The following is a 13702-nucleotide window of genomic DNA, read 5'->3' as shown; positions in this document are numbered from 1 at the left end:
GGGAGACCAGTGGGGAACACAGCCAGGGCAGAATTGTGACCAGCAGTCTGTGTAGTGGGAGTCACGGGCACACAGTACATGTGCAGTAAGCGCGGGCACACAGTGGCCACTGCTGACTGGGGAGTGCCGTCAGTCGGCCTCCAGTCCGTGTGCGTGCCTGTGTGTGCGCGGAAAGCACAGCACGCACTGTTCTGTGCTTTTCTCTGGGGCTTTTTTTTTTTTTTTTTTTAAGATTTTATGTATTTGTCAGAGAGAGACACAGCCAGCGGGGGAACACAGCAGGGGGAGTGGGAGAGGGAGAAGCAGGCTTCCCCCTGAGCAGGGAGCCCGATGCGGGGCTCGATCCCAGGATCCTGGGATCACGACCCGAGCTGAAGGCAGACGCTTAAGGACTGAGCCCCCCAGGCGCCCCTCTGCTTCTTTATCTATGCAACTTAGCGATCCTTCCAAAACTTGAGTTGCTTCCTTTTTTAATAGTAAAAACTCGCCTTGCGTGGATGAGCCGTGATTTATTAAGCCAGTCCCCGCTGATGGACAATTCGGTTTTTTCCCCGATCTTTTGCTTTTCCCAACAGTGTTGCAGTGGGTAAGTTGGTGCCAGTTTCATCGACAGGACGCAGTCCTGGAAGTAGGACTGTGTGTTGTTACTTTTGCTATAGTCGTACCTCAGGTGTGCTCCATGGAGGCCATACCTTCCGCAGCCCTGCCTGCGCCTTGTCGGACCAGTGTGCCCAGCCTTCCTGTCTTTGCCAATCTGGCACACTTGGAGTGCGTTTGTTTTCTCTTAAGTGAGGGTAAACATTGCATGTTTTATAAACGCGTACTTCTTACTCTGTGAACTGTTTGTTCTTACAGTGCGCTCGAACCCATTTTTTCTACTTAGTTTCTGGTCTCTCTCTCTCTCTTTTTTTTAATCATTACTTTGTAGGAGCTCTTTATAGATTGAGAAGTTAGCTCTGGGTCAATGAAATGAGTTGCAAATAGGTTTCCCACTCCGTTGTTCACCTTGTCATTTTTCTGTCTCTGGTGCTTTTGCCGTTCAGAATTTCTAAAACTTTTATGTAGTATAATTTATCAAGTCTTTTTTTCTGGTTATACTTAGAAAGGACTTCTTCACTCTGAGATTATTTATTAAAACCCACCCATTTTTCCTTCTAGAACTTTTGTGGCGTTACTTTGTACATTTAAATCTTCACTCTGTGGGGAAATTTGTTTTCATGTAAGGTTCGAGGTAGGGATTGAACCTGATTTTTCTCCATATGGGCTAGCCATTATTATAAATATCATTCATCACACTGAATTGTGCCAAGTTACTCTATCCTCCTTCTCAGCTAATACCATATAGCAACAGAACCAAGTTGACAGTGCATCTGGTGGCCAAGTCCCCAGGATGTTTGTTAGTGATTGGCTGGAATTCAGTGCCAGCCTTGGACCCCAGCGTGCTTGCCAGCCCGTGAGGATCCTATCATTCCAAACAGTCCAGCTTTGGGGTGCTCTGTGGGCCCAAATGGTTTCCTAATGACTGGACCTTTTTCCAGTCTCTCTCCCTACCTATGCCTCCTGTGGGCCTTTTATTGGAGACTCTGTTTGCGGAGCCCCTGCTGTGAGTCAAGAGCTCCTATACACTGCCTAATCCCCAGGACTTTGTGACACACACTTCTCTCCCCCTTTACACGAGGAAACCAAAGCTTCGAGAATGAAGGTGGCACACTCAAGGTCACACTGCTATAAGTGACCCAGACAGGATTCAAATTCAGGTTCACTTGACTCCGAAGCCATTGCTCCTTCCACCCAGCCCAGCCACCTTTAATGAAAACCGGAGCTAAAACATGAATGGAGCGCTCGCTACCCAGTGCTAGCATCCGCTCTAGCTGCCTCCGGGCACAGGGAGCTTAAGTAGCTTCCACAAGCCCACGTCAGAGACAAGGGGGTGAGCTGACACTTGAACTTGGACAGTCCAACCCCAGAGTCTAAGTTCTTAGCCACAAAACCAACTGTCACCTGTCATTAACTAATGACACTTAGTCATGGGTTCCTAACGCACAGGCTTTTGTTTCCAGAGTCTAAACGCCATTCGAGATGAGTCCGACCTGATCAACATCGAGGTGAAGATACTGGAATACAGCGAGGACATCACGGAGCTGTTCAACGTGCTCATGACCCTGGAGATGCAGTTGGTAGAGCAGCTGGAGGTGAGGCTGGGCCCCCGGGGCACAAAGGGGGCACAATCGTGCCCCGCCCACCCATATGCAAGAACACAGTAATTCAGCTGCAAAACCGTACTGGAGGTGGAGCCTTCCCAGGCATTCCTCTGCTGGAATCGTCCACTGCGACTCAGCACGACCGACTAAAGCTTTCTTTGCTCATCCCTCCTGTGTTTGCTCTTAATACATTTCAATCATTCAGACTGTAAGTGATTCTTGTGCAGCATGAAAGGTGAGCTCATTCCTCTGGAACGCACCCTCTATCCTGGAAGAACCCAGAGCCTCAGCCGGGAGAGGTGGTTCTTTTTTATTAGACCCAAGGAGCTGTCTGGTGCTTGAAAAACAAAGTGGGCCCCTGCTCTAGGAAGGAACAAAGGCTCCTCCGCATTGCAGCCTGCGTTTGCCGCATCTCAGGGCCGGGCGAGGAGCTTGTAATTCAGCACTAAGTCTCGGAAGCACAGTGCGCTGCTATCTAGAATTCCTTACAGCCCGAGTGACCCGAGTGACTCGTGTATTCACAAGGCAGCTGAGGCCAGGAGTCTGAAGGGCCGTGATGAATCGAACCTCATTGGATGCTGCCATGGCTGGGCCAACAGATAGCGCCTGATCAGTTCCTCACGTGTCAAGTGACACTTCAGACACAGATAGATGTCCCCATCACAGCACAGGGTAGACGCTGCCCGCCGGGGAAGGCTCGAGCGCTGCGGAAAGCCGCTCACGGAGCATCAGGGGAGGCTCCGGCAGCGGCTGCCGACCTCTTCCTGCGGGGAGAGCCCCTTCCCGACATCCAGAAGTTCCCCAGAACCTGTGCGCGCTCGGGCGTACTGGTATCACCGGCAGCCAAGAAGCTGTCAGGTGCACTCGTGCTTTTCAACGACCCCATGTTTATTCATTGCGACAGTGTTTACACACATTGGAAAAATGTGCAGCTAGGCCTGCAGTCAGTGCTCAGACTCGGGTCGATTCCCGGTGCCCTCGGCACACCCTGCAGCAGCCCTGTGGTTGATCAGAGGCATGACCCATCCTGGTGGGGGGGCGGTCACAGGGAAGCAGGCCTCACAGTCTCATTTCCTGTGGTTCCCTCACTCAAGTCGCATTTAGGCGCTGGGTGCCCGGCTAAGTGCTGGGATGCAGCAATGCAGGGGGGCATCGGCCGCAGGGGCGGGTGGAAGCCATGCACATAGCTGCGCTCGTGAGAGGTCAGGGGTCACGGCCGGCATTACTGAGGCACCCTGCAAGGCATTTTGTGTGAAGTCACTCATTTAAACTTAAACCCAATTCCACGAGACACATACTACAAAGGAAACCCATTCCATAGATGAGTATGTTGAGGCCCATGGAAGTTAGACAACAGTGGTGGAGCTGGGATAATGGTCCAGGCAGTCTGGCTCTTTGTGACTTTGTCCCCTGATTCTCTGGAGGTGATGGACAGATGCCACTGAGAAGCCCAAAGGAAGGGGGTTAGCTCTGTGTGTATATGTGGGGGGTATGGGAGGGCAAAACCAGGACAAGCATTCCTGGCAGAGGGACCAGCATGTGCAAAGGCCTGGAGGAACCTTTAAACTTTCAGGGGGTGGTGAGTAAGCTGAAGCGGCTGGAGAGTAAGTAACACAGCTGTGAGAAAGAGGCCAGGAGAGAGGGCCAGTTCATAGACCTCTACCTGGGAAGGTCAAGGTGCTTGGTCTTACAGGGTCTGGGATTACAGGAGGCATCTGCTAACTTTTATAGATCACCTTTTGCTCTGATGCTAGGTCAGTCGGGTTCATGTCTAAATATTCATGTTAACTGTGTTCTTTGTCATTTCCAGGAGACGATAAACATGTTTGAAAGGAACATCATCGACTTGGTGGCACTCTTCATTGAAAATGTCCAGAGCCTATATCCTTTCCTTGAGGACCCTCCATGGGGAGGTGTTACTGGCGCACACCAGTACTCCCCATGCCTCCAGGGGAGATGCGCTTGCATTTAAAAATTTTTTTTAAAAGATTTTATTTATTTATTTGATGGGGGGCGGTGTAGAACACAAGCAGAGGGAGCAGCAGGCAGAGGGAGAGGGAGAAGCAGACCTCCATTGAACGGGGAGCCCGATGCTCGATCCCAGGACCCCGGGAGCATGACCTGAGCCACTCAGGTGCCCCACTACTTGCACTTTTAACCAAAGTCAGAGAAGGGTACAGCTCTTTCACAAATTAAGCAGGATGCAAATCAGTGTGGCGCCCTTCCAGGTGGCCACCTTTGGGTTCACACCTCCCCCCTCCCACTGCCACCAGTGCCCTAAACCCATGGGCAGAGATAGTAAAAAGTCAGCGCTTTATTTTTTTTTTAATTTTTTTTTATTTTTTAAAGATTTTATTTATTTATTCGGCAGAGATAGAGACAGCCAGTGAGAGAGGGAACACAAGCAGGGGGAGTGGGAGAGGAAGAAGCAGGCTCATAGCAGAGGAGCCTGATGTGGGGCTCGATCCCATAACGCCGGGATCACACCCTGAGCCGAAGGCAGACACTTAACCGCTGTGCCACCCAGGCGCCCCAAGTCAGTGCTTTATAATCCAACTTCACCTTTTACCAAAAGTACCCAAGCCCCAGTTTGATGTACAGAAAGTTCCCTACTTGCACCAAGGTGCTGTCGACCCCGTCACTGGAGCCCGTTTAGTGGGAGACTCCACCTTTGGGATTAGAGGAACGTAAAACCTCCCGTTTTTCACCAAAGGAAAAGCTCACCTTCAAAAGATGGAGGTTTGGCAACCGCTTGGAATGTTCAAAGAATGTTCTTCAGGGTCTGAGGGAGTTTCCCAGCCCTCAGAACAATAGTGCCTTGTTAGTAAAGGTTTGGATGCCTAGCCGGGTTGCTGTGTGCGGCCCAGAAGCCCTGGCTTATTTGTTCTCAATTGAGTGATGTTCACGGGGCGACCACACCCCAGAACCCCTGTCTGCCTCCCCTGTTGCAGGTACACAGGCCCTGGGAGTGGGGCCACGTCCACGTTGCAGACACTGACAAATCCATTATCATGCGATTGTCAGGTTAAATGTCAGGGTTAGGAGCCAACATTTGGGGCATGATCGACCCTTCTGCTACCCAAATTCAGGGCCCTACCATGCGGGGGGAGGCACAAACTGCTGTGCTCTACCCCATAAGTAACCTCCTGGTCCTGCCTTCCTGGGCCCACAGTCCTGCAAGGAGACAGAAGTTATGGAGGCAGTAAGTAAGCAGAGGCCAGGGCCTGGAGACTCCCTGAGGGATGGTCCTCTGGGAACCTGAGTGCGGGCCACAGGGACAAGGCAGAAAAGTGGGGAGGACATTCCAGGCAGAAAAGGTAGCCTGTGCAAAGGCCCTGAGGCCCTGAGAGAGATTCAGTTCCGAGAGGCTTTTACACCACAATAGAGAATGGGAAGCCCCTGGAGAGCCAGGAGCATGGGAAGGATGAGGTCCAGTCTAGCTACATGATTAAGAACTCCCTGGCTGCTGTGGGGAGAAAGAGCTAGAATGGGGAGACCAGGCCTGGTTTGCTGTCCAGTCAGAGGAGGCAGTGGGAGGGAGAGATGTGGAGGAGAGAGGGGTTCTGAGGGGACCCAGCGCCAAGGGGCAGTGATGATCAGATGTGTGTGTGTTGGTTGGCTGGCCCTGGGGTTTCGTGCGTGTGTACGACCGGCTGTGACGGTGGCGATGCAGCTGCCCTTCGAAGTCCGTTCTTGTCTGGAGGAAATGGCCCGGCCCTCTGAGGGTCTGCAGAGGCGCCTGGCCTGCTCCGCCCCTGGCCTTTGCTTAACTTGGCTGCACGATGGCTCAGTGCCGGGACCTGGAGAACCACCACCACGAGAAGCTCCTGGAGATCTCCATCAATACTCTGGAGAAGATACTGAAGGGCGAGCTGGACGAGGACCTGCCCGATGACCTGCGCGCTGTGAGTACTGTGGGCGGGGCCGTGGGCGCGGTGGGCGGGGCTCGTAGGCCTCAAGTTGGCTGAGGGCGGTGGACGGGGTTGGGGGCGAGACGGGCAGGCTCAGGAGCCAGCCGGCCAGACTCGGTGCCTGCCCCCCCCCCCGTGGTTCTAGTAAGCCTGAAAGCCTCCTAGAGCCTCAGTTTCCTCACCTGCAAAAGGGACGCTAATCCCCTTTGCAGGATGGTTGCCAGAGGAACTAGGGCAACAAATAAAACACCTGGTGGGCACTCAGTGGGGCGATCTAAAGAGGAACGCGTGATAATTAAGTGATTTCAACTTATCAACAGGTTGGTTTCCAAAAGGTCATTTCTGTGGGGCTTCTGGGAGTTTCTGAGAGAGCCGGTTGCAAAGAGAGGTTAAGTTTTGCGATTTCGCAGGCAGGTCTTCCTAACCCTCACGTGTCTACGGTGGGCCACACTACTGGGGTGTGGGAACAGCCCAAGCACCACTTGTCTGGCCTGTTGCTGTCTGCACCTTCCACCGGCTCGCCCGGTGATCGGTAGTCGCCCCCCAACTAAATCAGCAGTCAGCCCGAGCTCCTGAGGCTGTTCACCCCAGAGGCTGCCCGGGTCTCCTGCGTTGGGGTCCAGTGGCCATGTGTTCTGTCTCTGGGGAGGGACACAGGCCAGATCCTTGCCAGGAGCCTGCTTTCATTCCTTCATCCTTCATTCCACTCCCGTTTCTCAGCTGCTCTCACATCCAATGTTAGCGCCAGATCAAGCCACATTGTCCTTTCCCCGGACCATTGGCTTCTGCACTACCCTCTTACAGACTGTTCTCCCCGCAGCAGCCAGAGATCCGGAGACAACCCAAACCTCAGCATTCTGTGCCTTTGTCCAACACACAGTAGTGGCCTCCCGTGGCCCTTGGAGTAAGCACGTCACTTGACCATAGGCCACCAGACCCTCATGCTGGCCTGCCTACCTCAGCCACCCCCCACCTCGCCCCAGCCTCAGAGCCATTCCCCAAGCTCCCCGGCTTGCTCCTTTCATTTGATATTGCACCTAGCAGACATGCCCTTCCCTCAGTTCTCCGGGTGTCTGGCTCGTCCTTGTTCGGCTCTCACCTCAAATGGCAGCTCCTCGGAGAGGCCGTCCCTCATCACGTTCCTGGAAAGCCAGTCTCTCTATCACATACCCCATTTATTGCTGTCAGAGCCCTTATTACAATTTCAGGCTACCATGAGTGTGTTGATTTGCTTATGTGACTATTCACACTGAATCCGGGCTCACAGGGAAGGCAGGGATGGCCTCTTCACCGCCATGTCCCTCGCTAGTGCCAGCAACGGTGCGCAGCACAGCCACAGCTCCGCTGAAGTTCCAGGAGTTCTCGAAGCCCCACTTTGTCGGGTGCTGGCTAAGTCCCTCAGACAGAGACCAGCAGTCCTGACTCCTAGGGCATCAGATTGGTGGCAGGCCCGCCGAGTTGCCAACCCTCCCTCCCTAAAGCCCTGCCAGATGCTGCTGTTGACCAGTCACAAGGAGATGTCACTTCCCCTGAGCCCTGAAATACGGCCGCCCCCAAGAGCCCACTCTGTTATTCCCCAGAGGGACCATCGAGGGGTCCTGGAGTTGCCTCATGGCACACCTCCCACGTCTGTGACGCTCAGCGGGCACAGGACCGAAACATTCCTCCTTAATAACTGGGACACAGAAAAATATGGGCCCCGAAACTCAGCTGCAGACAAGCAGGCCGGACTGGTGCTTCCAGTGGCCAGCCCTCCCTCCTGCCAGGATGTCTGTGCCTGGTGTCATCTGACACTTGTTCCTGTGGCTTCTGGAACGCTCACTACCTACCGACTGGTGGGGGCCAGCCATGGGGGCTGGCGACGCAGTTTACAGATGAGAACATTGGGTAAGACTGCGTCTCAGAGAAGTTTGGTAGGCCGCACGAGGTGACACTGCTTGGGAGGACCAGAGTCTGGATTCAAGCTCCAGCCTGAGAGATGCCCAGCCCAGGGCCCTCACTGTAGACTCCAAGCTGGCATTCTGGGTTTGCCGATGGCCCCAGGCACTAGGGTAATGGGGCTCTGCCTTGGGCTTGCTGGCAGGACTGGTGTCGAGTGCTACCCTCGAGGCCTCATGGAGGCAGCCAGCTGAGCCCACTGGACACCCCGCCCTCTGCAGGCCAGAGTGAGCTCTGTAATTTGGGGAACGCCTGCAATTGCATCAAGAGACATCACCAGGACCTTGATACTGTGGCTTAGGTCTCCTTAATTGCTTCTTTTAAGGTAGGTGCCATGCCCAGAGTGGGGCCCAACTCAGGGCTTGAACTCCCAACCTGAGATCAACACCTGAGGTGAGATCAAGAGTCGGACGCTTAACCAACAGGGCCACCCAGGCGCCCCGAGTTCTCCTCACATTTTTTTTTAAAGATTTTATTTATTCGAGAGGCGCCTGGGTGGCTCAGTCGTTAAGCGTCTGCCTTCGGCTCAGGGCATGATCCCAGGGTCCTGGGATCGAGCCCTGCATTGGGCTCCCTGCTCAGTGGGGAGCCTGCTTCTCCCTCTCCCTCTCCCCCTGCTTGTGTTCCCTCTCTCGCTGCCTCTCCCTCTGTCAAATAAATAAAATCTAAAAAAGAAAAAAAAAAAAAGATTTTATTTATTTGAGAGAGAGAGCATTGGGCGGGGAGGGCAAGAAGGAGAGGCAGACTCCCTGCTGAGTGGGGAGCCCAACCCCCGGTCTGATCCTGGGACTCCGGGATCACGCCCTGAGCTGAAGGCAGATGCTCAACCGAGCCACCCAGGCGCCCCACGTTCTCCTTATTTAAGCAACAAAACGGAGCATATTGTACAGAAGTAATTAATAATAATAATAATAATAATAATAATAACAACAACAAATAGCTGGCATTTACTGAGAAGCACCACACGGGCATTGGTCCTTTTAATCTTCACATCCACACAGTAAAATAAGTACCCTTATGGTCCCCTTTTACAGACGAGAAACCTGAGGCACAGAGACGACAGTAACCCACCCAAGGACACACAGCATATAAGTGGTAGAGTATGATTTGAACACAGGCAGTTTGACCCAGAGCCCGTGGCAAGACAGGGATGTTCGGATGAGTGAACAGGGCCCTCAGTGAAGACAAAAGTCCAGTTTCTCTTATCTAATTATCAAGGAGCAGATCCGCGATAAAAAGTCTCTCGGAGGAGATTGTTTATGTCGTTAAAACTCGTCTCATTCAGTCAAGTGACTGTGATCAGCTCACGCCACAGTTCAGGCCAAATCTGTCTTTTGAAGTCCTTTGGTTCTTTGGAAGGGAAAGCAGAAGGCGCGTGCTCAAGGAGGAAGTCAGGAGCTGGCAGGGAGGGAGGGGACGGGAGCGGTGCTGGCAGCCACAGCCGCCAGGGGCAAGGTCAGTGTGGCGCCGCCGCTCCCCTCCGCGGGGGCCAGGGACAGCGAGCCTCGTGCTGCGACGAGCCACTGCCTCGTGCAGGAGGCCAAGGGCGGTCAGACTTGCTCCCTGGGTGCTCGGAACATCCACATGGGCGTCCAGCAGCAGTGGCAGGGCGCACGGTCAGGCCCAGGCCACAGAGAGGACCTGCAAGTCCCCAGAGACTCTGCTCAAGTGACAAAAGTCATCGTCGTCCCTCCCCCCGCCCCAAGATGTTGCTTTGAAACAAATGTGTCTTGAGGGCTGTGTCTTCACCTCCGTGAGGTCCAAGCAAGGCCCCCAGAGCAGGGGGGCGGCTCCGAAAGCCAGGAGCCTAGAGACCCGCTATGACCCTTTTTAAAAATGAAGAACCAGGACCTTCTCGTGAGGAGTGGGTGTGGCCGTGGCTACTTCTAGATCACCAGGACATGCTCCCGAGCAGGCTGCCAGAAACTCACGGGCAGGCAGGTGGTACCCATCTTTGAGCCCTTCCCAGAGTCTGGCCCAGGGCCTTCTTGCGCAGGGGAAGATCTTCATGACTTCTGGTCATTTCTCCCAGGCGGCCGTGCTAGCATCAGCTAGCCTGGCTTCTCTACATGGGATTCTGTGGAAAACCACCATCCCACAAGGTACTCACGGGCATTTCTCTGAAAAGAAGTCTGTGGCCAAAAGAACTGCAAATGAACTCACAAACCAAGGAGACAAAGTTAAAGAGAGTTTATACTTTCCAGAGCCTTCTCTGTTTTAGCCCTGTAAAATTCCAGAAGGGGCCTAGGGTATGCAAGGCTTTCCCCAAATGTATTTGAGCAAAGAAAACTTTTTTTTTTTTTCAGAAATATTAATATCTCTTGGGGTGCCTGGGTGGCATAGCAGTTGGGCCTCTGCCTTCGGCTCAGGGCGGGATCCCGGTGTTATGGGATCGAGCCCCACATCAGGCTCCTCCGCTATGAGCCTGCTTCTTCCTCTCCCGCTCTCCCTGCTTGTGTTCTCTCTCTCGCTGGCTGTCTCTATCTCTGTTGAATAAATAAATAAAATCTTTAAAAAAAAAAGAAATACTAATATCTCAAGATTCCATAGAACATAGTTTGTAAACTATTAAGTTAACCACTACTATACTAAAGAAACAAAAAAAACCCCAAGTATTTATCTGTTTGCAGTCCTCTCTATAACAGAACATTCAGGTCCTTTGCCTTTCCTTCAAAGCGTAAGCAACACTTCCTAAGTGCTCCCGCAACCTCACCCTGCTCTGGGAAATGATTCCACTTGGCTATACAGCACCCATAGTGTGGACTCTAGAACCAGCTAGGCCTGGTAGAGGGGGGAACTTCCCAACAACTTTTTACAAGGCAGAAAACAAGGTCAGGAACAAGAAGGCAGGAGACCCCAAGTATAATCCAAAGTTCGATTTGGTTCACGTGAGGGACAATGGAGAGACAAAGTGGGGTGAGCAGCCATCGAGTTACAGGGCCTTCTGTGCTCAGAGCAGCCCCAACACCCTCAGGCAGCCTTGCACTTCCCACCCGGCCGGCAGGTGTCAGGCAAATCAGACTTGGGGGCCAGCAAGAGAGAACCACTGTGGGAGCAGATGTCCTGAGTGAGGTCACCTCTGGAACAGCCACCTGCCTCCTCCCTAAAGAAAACACACTCCCAACTAGTAGGGCAAAGTCAGCGTCTCGGTGGGCCCTTCCCACAGCGCTTGTCCTGGCTCGGGGCTGGGAGGCCTTGTCCCTGGAAGATGAGCTGTGAGAACGCTCTGATACAAAGCTGGGCGCCGGGCAGCTGCCTCCACCAGCCAGGGGACACTCGGCTGTCCCCTTTCTCTTCAGCCCTCTGACTTTGTGCTCGGGGGCAGGGAACGTGACACACTCGCTCATTTGATCTTTCTTGCTCACCAGCTTTTTGTCGACAAAGACACCATTGTTAATGCCGTCGGGGCGTCCCATGACATCCACCTCCTGAAGATTGACAGTCGAGAAGACGAGCTGGTGAGCAGGACCAACTCCTGGTGTGCACACTTAGTGGACACGGTAAGTGAGCGTTACCCTGGTGTAGAAGGGTCTAGCAGCCGCACCCATTCCTCCAGCTACCTGCCAGAGAGAAAGTGGGAACCTTCCCCTGGGAGCGTATACTCTTGGTGATGAGAAATACAGTAAAATTAAGGACGGCAGAATTCCACACTGAAGACATACATGGACGCTAACCCACCCTCACTCCTGCCTCAAGGACAGAGACGAGCGGCACGCGCAGACTTTAAAGTAAACGAGGGAGGGAACTAGGCAAATTTCAAAGAACGACCTCCTTTTCCCCAAACTGTACTTGGTAAAGAATATCAGCAAATTCAGGGGCGCCTGGGGAAGCGCAGTCGTTAAGCGTCTGCCTTCGGCTCAGGGCGTGATCCCGGCGTTCGGGGATCGAGCCCCACATCGGGCTCCTCCGCTAGGAGCCTGCTTCTTTCTCTCCCACTCCCCCTGCTGTGTTCCCTCTCTCGCTGGCTGTCTCTCTGTCACATAAATAAATAAAATCTTAAAAAAAAAAAATATCAGCAAATTCTGACTTCACGACCTCGGGCTTTGCTTTCACCCTTCAGATCCACAAGAATGAAATCATGAGGAACCGAAGACGAGTGAGGGAGATCAACCAGTACATCGACCACATGCAGAACGAACTGGACAGCCTGGAATGCAGTGAAGTTATAGATTAGGGCCTCGCCAGCCCAGTTGTGCGGAACACGGCCGTCGGCCCGCGCAGCGTGCGCGCACCCCACACACGTCCCCGGCTGCACCTGTTACCGGGAGCGTCTCAACCCACAACCCCCCCCCGCCCCCAGCACCATTCTTCCCCCACCCTGGGAGAACTTCCAAATGTAAACAAAAATAAAGGACCATGTCATCTTTTCTCCATTATTCTTTTCTTAAAGATGTCTCATTTATTTCAGAACAAGAGCATGAGCGGGGGGAGGGAGGGAGGGAGAGAAGCAGACTCCCTGCTGAGCAGAGCCTGATGCGGGGCTCGATCTCACGACCCCAAGATCACGACCTGAGCCACAACCAAGAGTTGGTGCCTTAACTGACTGAGCCACCCAGGCATCCCATCTTTTCTCCATTCTTAAAAACAAACAAACAAAAAAAACCATCACAATTGCTGTTCATGGATGTGCAGGAGCACCAGCCGGCCAGGCTACTAAGAGCAGCTTCCAAGGCGGCTGCCAGTGGGCTAGACTCCTGGCCACGGCCCAATGTCAGCTGTGTGCCCCCATTTCTGCTGACGGCCCAGGGCAGGCCCCCAGCAGTAGGCGGAGGAGACTGACACGGACCGAGCCCTTCTCTCCTCCGCGTGCTGAGGAGGGACACGGGAGAGGCCGGAGCCCCCAGCATAGCCGTGGGACCTGGGCCAGCGGAGGCCATGGCTCCCTGTGTCTCTAAGGTTGGCCGCAGGGGCCAGAGGACCCTCTGGAGGTTAAGAGCACAGGCTGGGCCTCCCATGTCACCTCTGTAGCCTGAGCTCCATCTGTGAAGTGGGGAGGTGACAGTACCTCTCCTGAATGCAGTCAGGGCTTCAGGGAGAGCACATGGAAGTGTGGAGAGGCACCCGGCATGCGGCCCGTGCTCCACGAAGGGGGTGATGCCATTTCATTACTCAGGGGTGCCAGGACAGGCGGCTCAGAAAGCCTTTGCTGTCTGAACCCTCAGACTCTTCCTGCTTCCCTTGCACTGGGCCTCAGCACCAGGACACCACACCTGCCACCCAGGGCGGGAGGAGTGCCCGTGTCTGGAGGACACTGGGGCTCCCAGAGCAGGACACCTACAAGTCAGATGGCCTTGCCCTGCTTGCCTGGGCTTTGAATCCATGAACAATATATATCTTCCATTTTTAAGAGTAAATTATTTCTTCTAAAATACTAGGGACAAATAGAAATAACCAGCTTGGAACAAAAAGGACTCACTTTCCAAAGAAAGGCTGTTTGATTGAAAAGCCAGGGGGAGAAAAGTCTTCGGGCTGAGGGCCGCCCGGAGCGGTGTGCCGATGTGGTTTCCCCGGCTTTGTGAGGCTCCCGGCCACGGGCCGCGGATAGCAGGACGGGCCGCGGGAGGTAAGCCGTCAGACCTTGGTGAAGCCCAGACGTAGCAAGAGGAACGGAGGACTGGAGCAGCGCAAATGAAAACAGGCCTCCACGCGCTC

At 53.7% G+C, this 13702-nt stretch overlaps 1 protein-coding gene across 2 annotated transcripts in view; it reads left to right on the top strand.

Moving 5' to 3' along the window:
* The window catches only part of DRC3 (dynein regulatory complex subunit 3), a 32840-nt gene extending 20360 nt beyond the window's left edge, over positions 1-12480 (top strand). For both annotated transcript variants that reach the window (XM_019803674.2, XM_002923125.4), the window contains 5 exons: positions 2061-2192; positions 4012-4082; positions 5983-6106; positions 11419-11550; positions 12111-12480. In XM_019803674.2, coding sequence (XP_019659233.2) covers positions 2061-2192; positions 4012-4082; positions 5983-6106; positions 11419-11550; positions 12111-12224 — 573 coding nt within the window. In that variant the 3' untranslated portion in view covers positions 12225-12480. The remainder of the gene's footprint in view (positions 1-2060; positions 2193-4011; positions 4083-5982; positions 6107-11418; positions 11551-12110) is intronic.
* Positions 12481-13702: the final 1222 nt, after the last annotated feature.

The sequence above is a fragment of the Ailuropoda melanoleuca genome, chromosome 17 (assembly GCF_002007445.2).
Source record: "Ailuropoda melanoleuca isolate Jingjing chromosome 17, ASM200744v2, whole genome shotgun sequence".
NCBI classification, from domain to species: Eukaryota; Metazoa; Chordata; class Mammalia; order Carnivora; family Ursidae; genus Ailuropoda; species Ailuropoda melanoleuca.
Note: the sequence above shows the minus strand (reverse complement) of the source record. Positions and strands in the feature narration are given on the sequence as shown.